This window comes from Meleagris gallopavo, chromosome 1 (assembly GCF_000146605.3).
Source record: "Meleagris gallopavo isolate NT-WF06-2002-E0010 breed Aviagen turkey brand Nicholas breeding stock chromosome 1, Turkey_5.1, whole genome shotgun sequence".
Taxonomy (NCBI): Eukaryota; Metazoa; Chordata; class Aves; order Galliformes; family Phasianidae; genus Meleagris; species Meleagris gallopavo.
The window spans coordinates 187,038,039-187,058,629 of NC_015011.2; the positions used below are offsets into that span (position 1 = coordinate 187,038,039).

A 20,591-nucleotide genomic window follows, 5' to 3' on the forward strand; every position below is an offset into this window, starting at 1 on the left:
ATACAGAACGTGCAGGGATTCGGGGCGGTTTTTCGTTCGGGGTTGTTGAATTGTCCCCCCTCCTTCCTGCTCTTCAATGCGTTTGTCCGCACGGTGCATTGCCCAACGCGGGGAAGCGCTGCCGAGCGGGTTTGAGGAAAGAAGAAAAAAAAAAAAAAGGAAAAAATCCAGACTGAAGGGGAAAAGCCAAATTGAAGGGAGAAATTCAAATTTAGGAGAATGAAGCCAAATTTAGGGGAAAAAAAAAAGCCACAGCAACAAATGACAGAAATAATTCGGCTACGGAGCGCTGCGCGTCCCGGAGAGCGGCGGGGCGGGGATGGGGACGGAGCAGCGCCCCGCGCGTCCCGCATCGCACCGGCGGGCAGAACCGCTATGTTATGTCATGTATTGCCGTTATGTCATGTATTACCGCTATGTTATGTTTGTTATGTGTTACCGTTATGTGACTGCTTGCTCCCATTGCCCCTCCTTTCGTGCTGCACTGAGATCGGGCTGGAAAAGAAACAAACAAAAGGACCGACCTCGCAAAAAAGTCACATAAGGGGGGGTGTTTGTTTATTCGTTTATTTTTTCTTCTCTAAGTTTTTTTTTTTTTTAAGGTATGTTCCTAAGGTTTTTCCTTGTATTTATTTTTTTATGAGGCTTTGGGATTGGTGGTGAGTGGTCCTGCAGGGTCCCCCCCACTCTGAGCCCTTTGCGTGAGGTTGGGGTCCAATCCTGACTGTGTGCAGTGATTTCAGGTTTTCCAGCTACCCGGCTCCTTATTCCAACTTCTATGCAGTTGGACACAGCCTTTTCCCTATTGACAAACACGACGAGGGCAGCTATTTTAAACTTCTCAACAACTTTGTGCTCTGGCAGAGCTCCATTCTGCTGCATCCTCTTTGCTCCTTGTGAGATTTTCTCTTGCACATTGCTATGTCAGTGCAAGATGCAAAGAAACTTCCCCAGCATGGCACCCCATGGGGCTTTTCCCCTTCTCCAGCCCTGCTGCTGTGGCGTGGCAGGGTCCTCTTCTTCCTTCCTTCCTTCCTTCCGTCCGTCCGTCCTCTGCAGTACAAACTCCGAGGTGAACAGCCACATATGGGGAAGTTGCCTTTGTTGTGTCTCTTTTTTTTTTTTAAACCATATTTATTTCCTGGAATGCTGTTTTCCTCTTTATTTTAGAAGGGAGGGAAACTGGGAACCTAACACAGGGTTTCCCTTCCTGCCTGCAAAGGAGAAGTCTTACAGCAGTGATTTCATTAGGTGTGAAGGATGGCACTGGGAATGAAGAGATCACTTGAGAGCGTATCCTGGGAACTGCTCTGGGAAATGGTGATATGGAACTTGCAGGAAGGAACACAACTCCATGGGTTTGTGGTTTAAAACAATTGCCACTTCCGTGATGATGCTGATATTGGATGCTGCTGTCATCTTTATTTGCACTTCTGTCTTTATGTAGATGTGTTGGGATCGATGCTTTGTTATTATTGACTTGTGTGCTGGCATCCAAGCTACTCAAGACATAATTAAAAAATAATTTAAACTGAGACAGAGGAGGTTTAGGTTAGATATTAGGAGGAAGTTCTTCACACAGAGGGTGGTAACGCACTGGAACAGGTTGCCCAAGGAGGTTGTGGATGCCCCATCCCTGGAGGCATTCAAGGCCAGGCTGGATGTGGCTCTGGGCAGCCTGGTCTGGTGGCTGGCAACCCTGCACTTAGCAGGGAGGTTGAAACTAGGTGAGCACTGTGGGCCTTCTCAACCCAGGCCATTCTATCATTCTATGATAAGTAGTGCAGAAATCAATGCTGTAAGATGAAATTTTGCTTTGCGGCAGCAGACACAAAAATGGACCAAAAGCTGCAAATCACTCCGGAGCTCAGTGACTGTGGGGCAAACACAAAGCTGGGCTGAGGATTTCCTTCCTTTTGAGTAATCAGAGTCAAATGGTTTCAAACTGAAAGAAGAGGAGTTTAGATTGGATATAAGGAAAAAGTTTTTTACAGTAAGGGTGACAAGGCATTGGCACAGGTTGCCCAGAGAGGTGGTGGATATCCCATCCCTGGAAACACTCAGGGTCAGGCTGGAGGGGGCTCTCAGCATCAGATCGAGATGTAGGTGTCCCTGTTCATTGCAGGGCAGTTGGACCCAATGGCCTTTAAAGGTCCCTTCCAGCTCAAACAATTCTATGGATTTCCTATTCAGGAATTCAGGTCTGGGGAGGAAATGAGTTTCTGGAGGAGGAGGTGGTGGAGGAGGGCTCTGTGCCAGAGGCTGAGCTTCGCCACTGGGCATGGGCAGGGCAGGTGAGGGTTATGGAGCTTTCCTCTGTTATGCTCCCCTTCTCCCTAGTCCCACAGAATGTAGAATCAAAGAATTGTAGAGGTTGGAAGGGACCTCTGGAGATCATTTGGTCCAAACAAGAAATCATAACAGCTGGGGATTGAATAAATTCGCTAATTCTTAAAACATTTTTTTCTTTTTTGTTCTAGAGCAGGACCAACAGTATGAGTGCAAGCCTTGCCCTCAGCATGGACTGAGAAATGTGGCAGGAGCTAATTCCTGCATTTTGCATCAGCTCCCAGGCAATAGGACAGCTAAAGATTCATTGCAGTAGTGTGACCAGCATGGCAGGAGCGTATGGGGAGGGCATGCCCAGCAGTGCTGAGGCTGTTGAAATCAGGAGGCTTGCATAAATGCTTGCAGAGCTTGAGAACTGGGGGTTCATTAGACAATAAAATGACCTTTTTTATTAGAAGGTGGATTTCCAGTGCTAAAACTATCCGTGTGTGTAGACAGAGGTTTGGGCAGAGATCTATTCTGCAATCCAAGCTGGGCTGGTGCTGAGTGTTACGTGACCTAAGGCAGTGTTTTGATTTACTCTTCAGCTCCTGTGATTTCATTTTGCAGCAAGTCACTTAGCTTCCTTCCCTCCCATCGATTCTGTCAGTAGCTGACTAACTCCTCATTTTGTTTTTAATGGCTCTCTTACAGTGTGAAACAGCTGTTCTGTCATGTTTGTCATGCAGTCCTGGTGGCTTATGGTCATGAATTTATATGGAGAGAGTTGGGTCAAATATTTCTCAGGTGCTAATATGTTGAATTAATTAGAGCAGAGCAGGACTTGAACATGTCCCTTGTCAGCACTTAAACAGAATCTGCACCACCTGAAAGTATGTCACTGTTACAATAGTTTTATAACTAATCTGTGCTACTAAGCATTGAATTTGAATGTAGGACAAAGGCAAGGTATTAGTGAGATTTGTGTTGTGGTGTTATTTGATTTCATCTTACGTAGATAAAATGATTAGAGGGCTTGTTGTGTTGGGCTCTGGAGGGATATTGAGGCTGCAGACAGCCTGAGAGCTAATTGCTGTTTGTCACCTCACTTGGAGTTACTGCTCTTCCACTTCTCTCTGTGCACAGAGGTGTGCTCTTCCCTAATGTACTTCAGGCAAAATTTAAGCCACCTCTTTAAACTAACCTAGCTATGACTTTCCTGGGATAACTAGGGAGCGCTTTTACAAACGGAGGAAGAAAACTTTTAGTAAGATTTTACATTGCTTAATGTATGTAGTGTGTCACTAAAATCTGCTCATGTCCTATTCAAGATCAGAGGTTATCCTGTTTATTTTTATTTTATTTTATTCTTTTTTTTTTTAAGGTGCTGCTGGAGTAAGTGTTAACTGTAGCACTTAAGTATCTGTATAGTGTTTTCTTTTAGATTTTGAGATCAGGCAGGACAGAAAAGTTGTGCTGGCATTAAAAGCAGATGAACTTGCATGTGGCTTCAACTCTTTGAAAGGGTAGATAACAGCAGGACAAGGGGAAATGGTTTTAAGTTGAAGGAGGGAAGATTTAGGTTGGATATCATGGGGAAGTTCTTTACTATGAGAGTGCTGGAACAGGCTGCAACAGGCTGCCCAGAGAAGTTGTAGATGCCCTGTCCCTGGAGGTTTTCAAGGCTAGGTTGGATGTGGCCCTGGGTAGCCTGGTCTAGTATTAAATGTGGAGGTTGGTGGCCCTGCGTGTGGCGTGGGAGTTTGGTACTTCATGATCCTTGAAGTCCCTTCCATCCCAGTTCATTCTATGTTTCTATGAAAAGGCTGTATCCTGCAGAATGAGTTTAAATGAGGAAATAAAAGGATGTTACAGGTGCCAACGGTGCAGAATTCAAGTGATGCCTGGGTGACCTGGTCCTGCTAGAAGTGCTGGATGCAGGATGGAACATGATGCAGGGCCCCAGCAGCCCAATCCATGGCTGCAGTGGGCTGCTCCTCATCTGCCAGGAAGTCACAGGGAACTAAATTGTGCTGTTTGATTGTGTGTGCATCGATAGGGAAGGGGCTGCTAAAGATGTTGGACTAAAAGAATGATGTTCTGAGGAAGACACATTCTGCCCTGTGCTGGGTGAATATGAAGACACAGGGACTTGACAAGCCCTCCGGTCTTTCTAGCATAGAACCACAGAATGGCCTGGGTTGATCATCCAGTTTCAACCTCCTGCTATGTGCAGGGTTGCCAGCCACCAGACCAGGCTGCCCAGAGCCACATCCAGCCTGGCCTTGAATGCCTCCAGGGATGGGGCATCCACAGCCACCTTGGGCAACCCGTTCCAGTGTGTCACCACCCTCTGTGTGAAAAACTTCCTCCCAATATCTAACCTAAACCTCCCCTAACTTAGTTTAAAACCTTTCCCCCTTGTCGTATCAGTATCCATCCTCATAAACAGTCATTCCCTTCAAGTACTGGAAGGCCACAATGAAGTCTCCCCAGAGCCTTCTCTTCTCCAAGCTAAACAATCCCAGTTCCCTCACCCTTTCCTCATAGGAGGTGCTCCAGCCCTCTGATCATCTCAGTGCCCTCCTCTGGACCCGCTCCAAGAGCTCCACATCCTTCCTGTACTGGGGGCCCCAGGCCTGGTTGCAGTACTGCAGATGGGGCCTCACAAGAACCGAGTAGAGGGGGAGAAGTAATATAGTTTATATATTTGGTTAGACTGTGGAAATCTGGGTAGGCAGATGACTACCGTTACCACCAATAATAGAACATTAACTGTAAAACAAAGGTATACTTGTTATTTCAGATTTATGAAATTAATCACTTAACTGTATAAGATGCCTGTAGCCATGACCAAGAGAGGTTTAGTCAAGTCTGTGATGAACAATCCTAGATATGCAGCTGCATTTTGGCTAATTAAAGGTGTATTAACCTTGCTAGCTACAGCTATGCAGTGTCTGTGAGTGAGTTGTTATCATAGAGGCAAGTTGTTTGAGACAAATATGAACACGTTTAGTGGGATTACTGGCATCTGTTCAGAAATGTGTATTTCATTTTCAGTTTTAGCTTTCCCAGCCCATGATGCTGCTTTCAGAGGGGACTTGTTAGTACTCAGAAGACTAGTGAGATCTGGAGTAATCAATATTAATGAGCGGGATGATAAGGGATCCACTCTCATGCACAAAGGTCAGTAATTATGATCAGTGTTTGAGCTTTTTCCTGTTTATTGCTGGCTTCTTTACTTACATTTTCAAATGGCTGCTCATTAGATAAACTTAATGAAAATCTCATTTCCTGAGGGCTCAAGGGAGCAACCTTGAAAAATATTTTATGATGTATGCATGTGTAGGGGTCACTTTAAAAATAAAATAACCAAGCTGAAGTCAAGATAGAACATTTTGTTTTAAAAAGAAAACAGCATCCACATTGATTTTTTTTTTATTGGGTGGAATGTTACTTCCAGAGACATGGACTAGTTAGGCATGGCAATGATCTGCATTGTGGTTTGAGCCTTTATTTACTGAACATATTGGTACTGTGGCGATGTGATATGAAAACCACAACAAATTAATTTGGTAGCCCACTCTGCAGGCAGCATGATTCCTGGTATCTAACACCTTGATTTGTAGTAGAGTGCTAGCATTACAGGACATCAGTCCTCTTATGTTTGAGGGTTTCTTAATAATGTTTGAGAGAAGAAATGGCAGAGGAAAGATAGAGGGAGGCATTCTTGTAGTACACTTTTAACACTATTTCTTTTTGCTTAGAGAAAAATGGCAGAATTTTTAAAAACATGTAGAGAACAACTTTACATTCCTTCACATTTCTTCCCATTATCTTTTCTTGGATAGTTTCTAGCCAACAATTGTTTCACCCCCAGTCTTTACCTCCAGTGTTTCTGTTGTGGGGAAATTTTGGGCTGATTGTCAGTACATTTTCTTATTTCAGTCTGACACATCTCCAAATAGGGTGCTGTCAGAGGCAGATTTACTTAAGAAAAAGGCTTGCAGGTTTCAGCCAGCAATGCCAAGGAGCATTTCCATATGTGAGACATCATTACTAGGGGCCATGCAGTGTGGGCAGTAGCCCTGCTGATGCAGGGACTGAGAGCATTTAGTTTAGCTCATGTACAGAAAGAGCTGCAGATACATTTCAGAGACCAGAAAAAGCCACAAACCCACTCTACATGATCTTCTCTAAAATGGGGTGTACCCAAGTGACTTGAGCATCTTGAAATATATCCTTCTCTGAAATAGTCTCTCTCCTTTGTGGTCTTGGTGAACCCAACATCTTGCATGTTAAACCATAGCAGAAGGAGGATGTAGGAACTTTAAAATGCTGCATTTGTCCATGGCTGACTTGCATGCACCTTCCTTCCCCCAGCTGCAGGACAAGGGCATATCCATTGCTTACAGTGGTTGATTGAAATGGGAGCTGACTGTGACATTACAGATGATGCTGGAGAGACTCCAAAGGATGTAGCCAAGAGGTAGCAGTACATGCCATGTAGATCTGTCTTTTTTTAACATTTATTTTACTATTTAAATATCTAGTCAGCTTTGTTGTAATTACTCCTGACTTTTGGTGATGAAGCAAGAACTAATCCAGCCCTTGAATTACAGCTCTGAGTGATAAGCAAAGCCACATTGTAGCTGTAAAGGATTGCAAATTTATTTTCTTCTTCTTCTTTTTTTTTTTTTTTGGAGCAAGGTCAGGTATAAAAGATGAAAACTAACGGATCTGCAGAAGGAAAATAGTGAGCCTGTGTGCTGCAGCTGTACAAAGTAAATGGGAGCTAGAGAAGGCTGGTCGATTTTTGATTTAATAAAAATAATGTAGTTGCTGATGAGATTCAGTTGAGAAATCCTACAAAGCAAAATGTATTTCTGAAGTGGGAGTCGTCGTAATAAGATTTCACTGAGGCACAGTACTGTGGAAAGGAGACTGCTGCTCATAGTTTGTGTACCAGTGCTTCCTCAAATCCTGAAACTCTGTCCTCTAAATGGGAACAGGAAGTGTTTCAGTTTCTATCTCATGTGGGAGACATGGCTGTGTGTCTCTAGGTTACAGGATTGTATCAGTGTAGGTTAACTATTCTCTGTGCAGATTTGCCCAGTTAGCAGCTGTGGAACTTTTGACCCAAAGAACTGGAGACAGTAACTCTAGTGATGAAGAACTGGATGCAAGCAACGTAAAATTTTTTGAAAGACATGGTGTGGAAGGGAGTACAGACAGCAAAGAAGACTTAATCCTGGATGAAGCAGAGAAGAGGAACGCGCGCAGTAAGCACTGTCTTACTTCACTCCTTATTTGAACAGTCCAAAGGTGTTGGATTTCTAGTTGCACAATTTCTGCCAACTGCCACATTTGTTTTCTGTTGTAGAATGAGTTTGTTGATAGGATATCTGTGACACTGAGTACTCAGGTTGTGGAGGGTCAGGAAGGATGGTACAGGACAGTCAGAACATAACTGTTACACTGTTACAATCCCTGCAGTGAAACCACACTGGAATGCTCTTTGTTTCTGAGAGCAGTGTGCTGTGTGGGTCTATCTCAGTATCTGTGTGCCAGGTGTATCTCAGTGTCTGCTGAGCAGTGTGGTTACTGCTCTGTGTGTGATGCTGTTTCCCATACTGCTGGACTTCAGCATGGATGTCTTCAGCTGTTTCCATGCATTTTACCTACCTGGTGAACCCTGTGTTACAGTAAGAGCCTATCACAGGATTCAAGAACTTCAGCAACTTCTGGAAATTGCCTACAGCAACTACAGACAGCTGGGAGGAATAACTGAGGAGGAGAGGAAGATGAAAAAACATGAAAAGGAGGTTGAGAAGTAAGGTCAACTTTATAATGTGTCCCATTTTAAGGCCTTCTTCAAGGCTACTTTACCCTCAGATTGCTTTGGCCACTCTGTCTTTTCCACTTACTGACTTTAGCCAGGCTAAAAAGAAAAGGACTTTGGCCGTTTGTGGACTCTTGCCACGAGGATCAACCTTGCAGTACAACACAAATGATTGATAGCTCTTCTATCTTCTATATCTTCTATATCTTCTATACTTCTTGTGCTTGTGCAGGCTGTCATCCTGCACAAGAAGACATCCCTCACTCTACCTCTGCCTGTCAAACATTTGGCTATGTGCTGTTCTCAGTCACTGTAGATGAGCATATCTATTACATGTTTGGATCACCTCAAACCAATGTCACAAATGGTGTGCCATTAGTGGAGGCCAGAGAGCATCCCTAGGTCCACATTGGCCTTCTGAAACTGAAGTAGTGCTTCTCAGGGTACCTACAGAGATCTGTGTGTAAACTCCAAGATACTTACTTGTATGCTGGAAAACCCCATTATTTTAACATGTTTATTGTCTCTAATATTGCAGGAATTGCCACATGGGAAGGATTTCTAGCAGATTTTGAAAATGTCTCCTCTCTTTATAGCTTTGATAATTCATTGTAGCACAGAGGAGAGCCAGCTCATTTCCAGATGATTCAGTTGTTGTTACATAGGGATAGATCAGAATTAAATCTCAGCTAACCAGTTCCGGGAATTTCAGTTAATTTAATAGCCACTGTGACTGATGAGAACCTGTGCAACTGGGTCAACCAATGCTTCAGCTTCCTTTTAGTATGTGTCATGCAGGCTCTCATCTGATCGTTCCTCACGTGTGCTTACCCAGTCACTTTAGGAAGTGTGCAGAGCAGCCAGCTGCTGCTGGGAGCCGAGCTGGGTTTCGTCCCGCCGGCGCTGGCTCACTGTGCGGGGACACGTCTCCACCTCGCGGTCAGAAGCGCCGAGCACAGCTGGCTGTATGGTAGGCAAAGCAGCCGACGCTGGAGCTTTTACAAAGGGGCCCGAGCCAGGAGTGCGCTCCATTGGCGTTGTTTTCTGCTCTCTGTTCCTTAAAACACGCGTGGAGCGGCCTGGGCACGGCTGCATGTGCTCGATGCTGTTTGTCTCCTTTGCTTTTGGCAGGGCCGTGAGGGAGCTGGAGGCGCAGTTGGAATCCGAGCGAGTCAGGAGGGAAAAGCTGGAGAGCCAGCTGGATGGCTGCCGCGCCGAGATCGGCCGCCTCAGGGAGAGCCGGGGGAGAACCCGCAGCCCTGCTGCTCTGCCTCTGGTTAGTGGGACGGACGGCAGCCCTGCTGCTTGGGCGTCCTCGCTAAGATTGAGGTGGTACTTGAGTGAATACGTTAACAGCTTTCAGCTTGGCACGGTGAAGTGAGCAGCAGCCTTTGCTGCATCCTGACCTGAGGGGTTATCAGTTTCTCTTTGTCCCTGGCAGAGAATATGAATTCTCCGTATTTAGAAAAGGGAGTGGAATGGTCCTTGAATGCTTCTATGGTGACTGGCTGTTCATCTTGGCGAGTAGCTGGTGCCCAGTTCAGACTGGATTGGGGATTTCAGGAGCTGTCCCCTCATTCCCCAGCTGGCATAGCTCGTAGCAGCTACCACACATGTTGCAGGATCTCTCTTTTGCATCAGAACTCTCCTTCAGAATGGGTTTATTCTCACCCCTTTTATCTCAGACTTGAAATAGAGTTGGTGGAGGCCTGTAATACAGCATTGCTGTGTGCCGTGGCTGAATTCAACAACTGGTCTCGTGTCATCTTAATTATCAAGCCCACTGACAGCAAAGCAGGTGCAGATAGGTTGACTTTGAAAACAGAAAACACATACACATATTTAATCAAATCTGACAGCAGATCACAAGTTCACACGCTAAGTTTGGAGACAAGGAAAGGTGGCTTTTCAGACCTTTCCCAGCCACACCATCATATTTTTAAAGCCTGTCTTACGGTGCAGCAGATTTAAGCGATTGCTGCTTAATAGCTGTAATGATGTCCTTTGTTTCAGGAGCCTGAACCCATCTCCATTTCCTGCAAAGAGAAAAAGAAAGTGAAGAAGAATCCACCCTGCAGGCATGGAGGAGTGTTTGTGAGGCTGCGCTGAGGAAGGAGCCTCAGACACAGGGCTGGCAGGCGGAGGGTGCAGAACGGCTGTGGTTCATCAAACTGCTTTCCCAGTTCTTTGGGACAGAAAATATTTCTAAATCACTGCAGCAAGGAAAACAAAAAGAACAAAAAGAAAAAAAAAAAAAAGAAGGCTTATCTTCGTGTCTGAGGTAGTTTAACAAGAGCTTTGCAAATTGGAACATTCCAAAATTCAACTGCAGCAATGTCATAGGCCCTAGCCTACGAAAAAGCTAGCCTCACCTACTGGTCTGTTTGGTATTACTGCCTTGAAACGGGGAAAGAAAAAAAAAAAGCCCGTTATTTCAGCCAGGACCTGCGGGGTACAGAGACAAAGAACAGCACACAGGGTAAGTCCTTGCAAAATAGCAGTTAGATGCCAGGCAACTGACTTTTCATCTCCAGCCAATCTGTGCAGGCCATAAGGATGGCTCTCATGAATAATACTTTGACTGTTTTGATTCCAATTATAAATCCTTGTATTGTAAAGGTTAATTTCCTGGTGCTTGAATCCTGATGCGTCCTCTCCTTTGCTATCCAGAGAAGCTTAATTGTGGTAAGTTTCAAAGTTAGTGAAAAACTCTGGTTTTGTGTGCACATGCAATAGATGGGGGACATCCAAAGCAATAACATAAGCCCTGTGCCAGACAAGGAGAAATCCAGAATCTGGATCAGAGACTTCAAGGTGTGTGAGGGTGGTGTGGGGCTGCCGCAAATGAGAGTTGGTCCATCACTCTTGCTGCTGTTCCAATGCAGGAATGGTGCCAAAGATCAACTTGTGTCTTGCAGAGAACTCCAGAAATGGTTACAGTGTGTATGAGGATGGATGTGTGACTGTGCAGCACCCCACACCTATTCCACTAATACATCCATAACAGAAAAAGCAGCCTCAGCTCACTAACAGTGCTGTGCTCATTATAAAAGCCACACTTCTACAATCCAGTCATCTGTATTCAAATTTCACGGATAGCAAATGTAAGAAATCCATTTTATTTTCCTAAATGTACACATTAAACACATAATTTCATGCACAGAATACAAGAATTTGCAGGACACCAGCTAGTTCAATTGAAAACAGAATAGAACTGCAATTGAAAACCTGCCACTATCCAGAATTATAAACTCTGTAGCCCACAAAGTGCTTATTCTTAAACCAGGAAGATTTTTCAAATAAAAGGAGTCAAATTAAAAGCATAGGCATTTGTACCTGATACGACTGCTTCAGTTTTGGAAGGCATGCACCCATCACATCCTGCCTCTGCAACTACACTGAGAAGTCCTTGCTATAAGCAGACGCTCATCACCTGCAGCTGAAAGAGTCCCACAGCATCACAGACTGCTCTCAAGGAGCACTTCTGTGACACAACCAGATCCCAGACCCAGAAAATACACGAAGGTTTATTGAGAATACTCAGCACTGCTTGAAGGGAGGAGGTAAGAGCACTTATCTGTCCCAGGCTGCCTGCAGCCAGTAGAACAAAGGCACTTCCCCTTGGAGAAATGAAGTTCTCCCTTTCTGTTGACCTCCGGGCTTACAAAAATTTTAAGGGATATTAAAAATAAATACATCTGTAGAAACATTTTAGTTCTACACAAGATTTTAAATTTATGTAAACCATTTTTCAAGAAAAACAAGGATTCTTGAGAAAAGGCCTTGGAGTGTGTATTTTATATACATACCTTGATATTTTCATACATATTTATGAAAATTTATAACCAAAGAACCAGGTTTCAAACCCATCAAAAAGAGAGGAACAAATACCCAGCTCCTATGTGTAAGGTGACTGCCTGGATCACAGTGCATCTCTTGGAACCTGCTGCAATTCTCCCATATCAGTAATGCTAATTAAGAAACAGAAGTCCAGTATTTCCACAGGCATGCTGAATGTTCAGTATTTCCATTTGGAGCAGAGATGAGAGTACTGGCAATGTTCTAGAAGACAACAAACTTGATTCTGAAGCCCATTAGGAAACACTTTCTGATTTAATATACAAAGTCTTTTGAAATATATACATTATTCAATAGGAGATAATGAAATATTACTATTATTTGCCAACTTCTCCCTCATATTATTTCAGTTGTTAGTGTTACACAGTCAGAAAACACTGTTCACAATAATCAGAACAAGAACATCAAAACTGGAGGTAGCACAGTGACCTACAGCACGGATGTGATGGTTTGGCAGATGCAGCCTGGCTGGCCTTTTCTCCACCTGTATTTAATGGAGTCATTCAGTTTAGAACTATTTCCAGAACCTGTAAAATCCCAGTGCTATTGCTAAGCAAGTGAAAACCGAAGCTGTTAAAAGAACAAAAGTAGTAGTAATTAGATGAATGTATCATGTTCTGCATACAGGAAATTAATTGCAAACAGAATGGAAAGCAATGACTTGTTTCAGATGTGGTATCCTCCACAGTAGCACTGCCTACACAACGAGGTGGGAGGTCAAATTCAGCAGCCTGCAGAACCATCTTATCAGGAATGCTTCTGAAGAACTGAATTGGATAACACAGAGCACAGCAGACTACAGTAATTTTTACTGCTCTTGCCCATCTACCAGAAATGGTATTACAGGAGAGATGGCTGTATTGGGTCTAAATTAAATGTAATTAAACAGGCTTTCCACTGAACAAAATGAGAAGCTAACACATCAGATGTGACACCCAATTTGCTGAATTTTGGAATTCACTTTGCACATAATGTTGAATAACTCTTGAACTTTACATGTCCAAATTAAGTCCCTGGTACTCACCCTCGTGCCCATCACATACCTGCCAAGTAACGTATCGTATCGAGTTTATTTGATTCCATGAGTGTTTTTAAAGAAGCTATTTCAGTGTCAATTTTATTACTGATCTCTGAAATAATGCTGTTGGTATTCGAATCCTGAAACGTTAAAAGAAAGCATATAATTTGACAATGTTCTCAAGCTCTGTCCAGTTTGCAAAACCAAACAGGAATATTGTGCTATGAGCAATAACAAAGAGAAATTTCCAACATATTGGACAACATATGTAATTAGTAAATGATCTCAGAAGTCACAGAGCAACACTTAATACCACAGGCAAGTATATTAAAGATGAAGACAAAAAAAGAGAAAAATAAGTACGATCTGAATTTTACCTGTGATATGCTACGTGCCTCCTAAGGAAGACATTCTACTATGTCTTCATAGCATCCCTAAATTTTTGCCAAACAAAGGTCTAAGAAATCACCACCTTATCCAAGAAAACGAAGCTGATGCTGAAAATGGGCAAAGTTCCTCAGCAGCATCAGGCTGCAATGCCTTCAAGGAGGTATTGAGGACTCCCAGCCCCTGAAACTGTCGCTTGGCTACAGGCACCCAGAGAGTCTCTGCTAGGACTAACCAGCTCACTGGCTTTAAGATATTATTCTGTTAACATCAGTGTCTCAAAGCTTGCTGGGGACACAGATGGACTTGTCCGAGTCCAGGCAAGTCCTGGGCAAAGGTTGTGAAATCCTTTGTCTGGAGAACTTTGATGGACGAGGCCAGGGGCAAGGAGAGAGAGATAAGCTGCAGCTAAATAACTGTGAAACAGTCTTTTGTGTGGACTTATCTCAGGATGATGGCCATCTCGGGGGATACTCACATGACTCTTGCTCAAGTGCAAGGGATGTCACATAGGCAGGAGGAAAAGGAGGATAAAAGGAGGAACCGAAAACCTGGTGTCTGCCATCAGATTATTCCTCACTGCAAAATTCCTTCGTGTAGGCGGACTCCCCTGGGCCTGCTACCTGAGTCCTGCTGCTTCCTCCTGGATCGGCTCTGCGACTTCCTTCTGCCACCTGCTTGCTGCCCAAGGCCGGCCACGCTGCTGCTCTCTCCCCTCCCCGCTGCTTCTACCTCAGACCATCGAAACGCCGTGCAACGGGACCGCTGGTGGTGACTATCCCCGCTTTACGCAATTCTTGCTTCTTTCCTCTCTTTTCTATCGCCCTCCTTCTCTTCCCCATCTCCCTGATTAGGATTATAATAAACTGGTTGGACCAACATTTGAACTGTTGTTTCTTAATCTCACGCCGGGTATACAGATAATACAAGAACCTCATTTCCCTCCTATAAATCGGAGCGAGACACTGGTTAACACCAGAACGGGCAGCGTGGCAGAACACACTCTACCTAGAACAGACTGCACAAGTCTGGAAGTGAGAGATGAGGTTTGTGTGTCACCTGCTTGGATGGTGTTTAGTGCAAATCCCACACACAAATCCCATAAACATGTACAACACACACAGGTTCTATCACAGGCAGGCAGCTATTAACTTTCACAGAAGTTCTGTGTTTACACAACATCTGGATTGTAACTGTATCCTGCTCAATATAAAGTGAACTCAATCCTTACTTTTTTATGAAACTCTGTAGTTGCTTCCATCAATTTCCTCTCTTGATCTGTAAACTACAGATAAAAGATAAATCACAACTGTAGCGAAGGAAGATGACACCAAACTCATAACAGTATCTTCATAGGTCAGCTTACCATATCTGTCACTCTGCTCCTTTCTAGGTTTATGTCTAGCTTGCTGTCAGCTTGGATTTTACTGGTTTCATTCTTTAAAGCAAATAAAGATCATGAAAATAACTATATTCTTCCCCTGAGATGAGTGTATACCTACTTGCTGTTTACTTACCATTAACTGCTGTTTAACTTGATCTAGTTCAATTTTCATTTTCTAGGAACAGAGAAGGAAAAGAGATTTTATAACTTCAGAAAACTGCTGACCAGACAAATCAGCTCTGCAAGTGTTACTACTGCATTTCTGTGATTACTGTTCTGTAACTTTTCCCAACAGAGCAATGTGTTTCCAACTAAATACCCCAACTAGTGCTCTATTTAAACAGTCAGATATCATCTGCTCAGAATTTTGCTCAAAATCATAGCTTTGTATTCTGAGACCAAAGACACGAGAAAAACACCAAAATGCTGTCCAGCAAAACTAAAACATATCTTAGTCACCAGTTTAATTAACAGAAATGCCTGACTGCTCTCCCTGGATTGAATGGTTAATGGCAACAAGACTACAAGAATCACCCTTGAGTAATACAGAAGATGACATCAAATATTCTGTACCACCAAAAATGTGCACTGGGGAAATACTGGTATATTTTAGGGTACTGATGGCTTAATTAAAAGGATTTACTAGTACCTCATTCTCTGCTCTCAAGTTTGCAAATTCACTTTTTTCCAGGATGACCATATCTTTTCGAATGGAGTCCAGATGTGCCATTATCTGCTGCAAAGTTATTTCCTTGGAAACAATACAATAAGTCAATGGTTAAGTTCCAAACTAACTGATAAGCAAAGGAAGGGATTTTTAGGACTCAAATTAGGAAATAAACTGCAGCAAAGCATAAAGATGGGGAGATTCTCCAAAAGAAACAGCTTTTATAAGCTAGAGTTAAAAAAATAAAGAAAACTAAGAAAGAAATGGAATAGTTTAGAATCTTGAAGGCAATACTCTTTTAACTGGTGGAAGAAAGTTTCCCTGCTGTTTAGCATGGACAATGACAAATCTGTGAGTCTGTTTCTAGCTAACAGTATTTCTCAGATCCTATGCTGAACTAAATTCCTCTGCCCCTACTTCCACTGAGCTCTGACTGTATTTCATTAAACACAATTAAGTTTTTACTGTTTCTGGAAGAACTTCAGAGCCATTTACACCAAGGAGGTTCCTCTCTTCATCCCATCTAAAGATGTTCAGCGTGGTCACTGAATGCACCATAAAAATGGTGTTTCTACCTAATATAATTCCATACAGATTTTTCTTGTATATGTAATCAGCTGCCCAAACAGAAAGGTTTCTGCTTTGATGGAAGAAACAAAGACACAACTTCTTGTCTTCTTTTTGAGACTCACAGGAAAAATTCCATTAAGCATAAATGCCAGTAAGGTAAAAATCTGAAAGCAGGAGCCCACAGTTTAAATAAAACAGCAGTGAACACTTAATTGCATTAACTCATTGAAGAAGAATGGCACGTTATTTCAGCTTGCACTGCCTTCCTGACTAATTATTAAAACCATTACTGTGCACCGAAGCTTTATGATGCTGGCTGGGATGCTAAAGTTCTTTTTCTTTTGGGAGTGTGTTAAAACAGAACTTGTCAGCACCTCAGGAGAAGGAAGAGCCACGCGACTGAACTGATTCACTGCCTTCAGGTACAATCACACACCTGACTCTAAATGAAGGAGACAATTGGACGCTTTGCTTGAGCACAGGCTGAGCTACTGAGCAGTGCAGAGCAAGCAGCCAGGTGTATACAAGCAACCAAGCAAGTCACAGCCTGCTTGCTGTCCCTGGGGGCAAGTGACATGCCACAGGTGATAGCTAGAAGGTTAAAATCTCTTCCTCTGTCCACTGTTCTCTGTGGGAATGGCTCCTGGGTCTAACCTTTCACCTAAGTCAGGCCTGGGCAAGGACAGTGATAGTTGCTGAGGGCTGCAGTAACTGTTTAACACTGCATAACCACATGGTGGTGCCTAAGCCCACATGCCAGCCACCTTCTGCTGTTACAGTAGATGTAACTTAACAGGCTGAAATGCAGGAGTAAAATCATGACGCAGTTCCAGTGATTGCTTTCAGTTTATGAATAGAGAAATAGGATAAATACAATGCACTTTCCTTGCATTTCTCTTCTGCTCTCAACTGCTGCAAAAGCACAGTTTGAAGTTTGGTCTCATATCAGAGCTCTAATGAAGCAGTCTCTGTATTACTTCTGTACCATGTGGCCACCTCCAAAAAGCACTTCTGGGAGATATTTACATTCTCAGTATCACCCTGAGACCCAGAGAAACCCATCTCAGAAAGGAATTGATGGCATTATGGAGAGTCGCTCTCTTGTCTTTTAAATATGCAAACACGTGCTACATTTATACATTATATTTATAGAATACTGTGTGCGTACATACCATAAATAAATGTTACCTGCTGAGCCTGGGTAACCATGTCCTTATAGACTGTCTCCAAGCTGACATTTGAGAGGGTTATTAATGCTGACACGATGGTCTCTGCTTGTTCTTTGGCAAAGCCTGAAAAGCAGTTAAAGGATGACAAGTTTGGGTAATGTCAGAGAGCTGGGTGAAGGGCAAGAGGTGCATAACAAATGCGACACTAAAGTGCTGTTCCTAACTAAAGCAGCAAGTGGGAAGTCACACAGTTCCTGAGAACTGGCAGTAAGGAACAGGTCATGGGAGGATGTCATTAGGCAAAAAACAGCAGATTTAAAGCTGCACGAATCTGAAGGCCATTAGCTTTAAATATACTGAGATAGCTGATGCACTCAGCTGATGGCAGTAACTGATTTCTGTACGCGAATCTCCTCATGCATTCTAAGAATAATTCAGTACCATTTTGCTTTGGAATGAACTTTTGCAAATTCTATTAAAAATCCAAGTTAACTTGAGCTACCAGGCATGCACCCTGTAAAATAATAAAACTGAAAGACAAATCTGCACATATGGAAATTTTTCTACAAAGATACAAGCACATGCAAAACTGATTTAAAGACTGTTGCATCCATTGCTTGCAGAATGAATTCAGACTGCATGATTTTTGCTTGCTGAAGATAAAAATTGCACTTTGTTGGTAGCTTGGTGCAATTTTGGAGCATTTAAAGGGAGAGAACTGAAAAGAATCAGCTGTCAAATTGGCCAAATCTGATTCTGTGCTAAAGGTTTATTTCCAGCAATCTCACTGTTATATTTCAACTGCTCCATTTCATAAATTGGGATCAATTAACTTCTCATTGAAAACTGCTTTTCAAATTAAGCTATTTAGAGAAATATGATGCTGATCTCTTCTGAATGATTGGAATTATCAAGCCTTGCAAGAATGCATTACTAAAAAAACTATGCAAAATTTATGAGTTTCCTTCCACTGAGGTGTGATTGTATTGCTTCAGTTTCCCCACGTTTTCAGGGTTACTTGGGCTTGTGCTGTTTCATTCGCTAGGAACTGTCCTTCCTACAGTTTAGAAAACGTGGAGAAATCCATATATGTAAGAGACCTGAGACTGAAAACTGCCTGCAGTAAGTTTGACAGACTTTAAAAGCATCTCTCAGACTTGTGGAATGTTCAGGTTTTACCTTCGGAGCCCTGTCACTGTGATGCTGACGTGTTTGTAGCAGTTACAGAACAAATTAACAAACTCAGTAACAACAGCACACCAGCATCAGAGTTCATCTTGAGTTCTAAAGGACCACCAAGGAGAAGTAGCTGAATGAGTACTTGGGACAAGAAACATCTAACAAGCTGTCTTGGCTGCCTGAGGAAAGGAAAGTGGCAAATACATCACCAGTTCTTAGAAATAGTTCCAGAAGATGTGTAGGGAACTACATGCTAACAAGTCTGACAGGCATTAAAACACAAAGAAACAACAACAAACCTTATTAGTGGACTATTGGGTGTCTTCTGTGTACTTCTACTATTAGAACTTCACAGGGGAAAAAGTCCTAGCCTTGACTGGATAGAATTCCAGCTGCCACTTAGGATAGAGATCTTGGAATTCTAACAGAGAACTGATAGTCTGTTGAAGATATCAGCTCAATATTTGGAAGGGATCAGTACAGCAAACCAATTACTTAAATTAGGAACAGGAATTACTTAAAAAAAAAAAGAGTAGAGAACAAAATAGATCCAACATCATGTCATTATTCAAATCCGTGGGACATCCACTGTCAAACAATTGCTTGGCAAAATTCACTGAGCTAGAACTCAACTGTTTGAGAAGGAATGAGGGGGAATACATAATGTTAAGTGACATGAGAGATGAAATGTTCATTCCTTCTTCCCACAAAAGAACTGAGGAGGCATCAAACCAACAGAGCTGAGGTCAGGTTCTGTGTACACAAATATTCTACATAATGAGTGGACTTTCAAAACTCCTTAAGAAAGGATGGTTTTGGTACTAACTGACCAACATACAGTAGCTCAGGGACTGCATTAACTTAGGAAAGAATGTTAAATGCATTATGTTCTTTGAAGGGAAGATGCAATATAAACTAAATCTACAGCTACAAATGAGGCAAATTTACTGTAACAGCCTGTATGGTTACAGACCACATGCTTCTCCTTTACCAGCCTCTGCTAGAGGCTTCCAAAACATAGCAAAGTACTGCTATGGGGATAATTGATCACACTCACAGTAACAGTACTTAAAGATTTCCTTTGGATTATTTACGAGGGTGGATAGCGATAGGACAAGGAGGAATGGTTTTAAACAAAGACAGGGGAGGTTTAGGTTAGATATTAGGAGGAAGTTCTTCACACAGAGGGTGGTGACACACTGGAACAGGTTGCCCAAGGAGGCTGTGGATGCCCCATCCCTGGAGGCATTCAAGGCCAGGCTGGATGTGGCTCTGGGCAGCCTGGTCTGGTGGTTGGAGACCCTGCACATAGAAGGGGGTTGGAACCAGATGATCATTGTGGTCCTTTTCAACCCAGACCATTCTATCATTCTGTGATTCCATGACTATTTAACAGTTATGACTTACCGTGTGTTTCCAGATCCCGCACTAAGGCATGAGTGTCAAAAGTTACCTTCCTCTGCTCCGGGGGAGTGATTTCAACTCTTCTCACATCATACGATTTCCTAGGGTGTGTGGCAGCAAGACCTGGAAGCAACAACACGTGCTTTAAGCTTAAACTTATTTTTTATCATCGGTATCATCGGTTTATCATCGGTAACTTTTATCTCTTTCATCATAACAAAGCTTGCAGGGCAACAAGAAGCCGTTCAGCACCTCGCTCACTGCTGCTCTCTCCCTTAACCTGCTGTTTGGAAACTCCTTATCTCTTAAACAAGGAGGTTATATTTAGCCGTGCTCGCAGCAGGACACACAGGGCCCTCCGGCGCCTCTCACCTCTCCGAGGAAGTGGAGACAGCAGCGCCCGAGGCGGCTGCGGGACCCAGGCGGAGAACGGGCCCGGCCAGGCACGACCGACCCGCCCGAAGAGCGAGGCGCTGTACCCGCCACCCGTCATCTCCTCACTGCGGTGCGAGCACCCCGCTTCCGGTCCGACCCAGCCCGCCTCACCCACTACGCAACCGCCGCCGGAACGCTCTTCCGGCCGGGCCCGCGAAGGATGCTGGGAAGTGTAGTTCATGGTGGTGGAGAGAGGCGCGGCTTGTGGGCGGTGGCGCCGCGTAGGCAGAGAGAGGGGAGGGGCCGCGCATGGGCACGCGGCGGCTTCTCGCTGTCACAGGAAAGCGCTCCGGCCGCCATATTGCCCTGGTGGAGGCACCACCCGAAGCACGGCCGCTGGGCCTTTCCCCGTTGTTTAGATGTTCTAGTTAGCGGCAGCAACTGCATCACAGATGTTCAAGAGGCTGAAG

General features: G+C 43.6%; 2 protein-coding genes across 3 annotated transcripts; one reads left to right on the top strand and one right to left on the bottom strand.

The window, feature by feature from the left end:
* The first annotated feature begins 5,270 nt into the window (after positions 1-5,270).
* Positions 5,271-10,534, top strand: ANKRD42 (ankyrin repeat domain 42). The gene is made up of 6 exons (XM_031552287.1): positions 5,271-5,454; positions 6,652-6,757; positions 7,375-7,550; positions 7,975-8,101; positions 9,242-9,386; positions 10,124-10,534. Exons 1-6 carry the CDS (start codon positions 5,271-5,273, stop codon positions 10,217-10,219), a joined length of 834 nt encoding a protein of 277 aa, XP_031408147.1. The 3' UTR covers positions 10,220-10,534.
* Positions 10,535-11,213: 679 nt separating this feature from the next.
* CCDC90B (coiled-coil domain containing 90B) lies at positions 11,214-20,377 on the bottom strand. Of its 2 annotated transcripts, none has more exons than XM_003203541.4 (9): positions 20,119-20,377; positions 19,750-19,869; positions 17,183-17,286; positions 15,407-15,508; positions 14,891-14,932; positions 14,740-14,811; positions 14,605-14,658; positions 13,012-13,126; positions 11,214-12,538 (listed from the first exon to the last, which is right to left on the bottom strand). In XM_003203541.4, exons 1-9 carry the CDS (start codon positions 20,360-20,362, stop codon positions 12,483-12,485), a joined length of 909 nt encoding a protein of 302 aa, XP_003203589.3. In that variant the 5' UTR covers positions 20,363-20,377; the 3' UTR covers positions 11,214-12,482. The 2 variants fall into 2 exon arrangements, with proteins under 2 accessions (XP_003203589.3, XP_031407954.1); XM_031552094.1 differs by lacking the exon at positions 20,119-20,377 and adding an exon at positions 19,999-20,087.
* Positions 20,378-20,591: the final 214 nt, after the last annotated feature.

Coding starts and splice junctions, on each gene's coding strand:
- ANKRD42 (XM_031552287.1), top strand. CDS start 5,271: ATGAACACGTTTAGTGGGATTACTGGCATCTGTTCAGAAATGTGTATT. Junction 5,455..6,651: donor ATCCACTCTCATGCACAAAG/GTCAGTAATTAT, acceptor TCCTTCCCCCAG/CTGCAGGACAAGGGCATATC. Junction 9,387..10,123: donor GCCCTGCTGCTCTGCCTCTG/GTTAGTGGGACG, acceptor CCTTTGTTTCAG/GAGCCTGAACCCATCTCCAT.
- CCDC90B (XM_003203541.4), bottom strand. CDS start 20,362: ATGAACTACACTTCCCAGCATCCTTCGCGGGCCCGGCCGGAAGAGCGT. Junction 17,287..19,749: donor GCGGGATCTGGAAACACACG/GTAAGTCATAAC, acceptor ACTGCTTTTCAG/GCTTTGCCAAAGAACAAGCA. Junction 14,933..15,406: donor ACTTGAGAGCAGAGAATGAG/GTACTAGTAAAT, acceptor CTCTGTTCCTAG/AAAATGAAAATTGAACTAGA.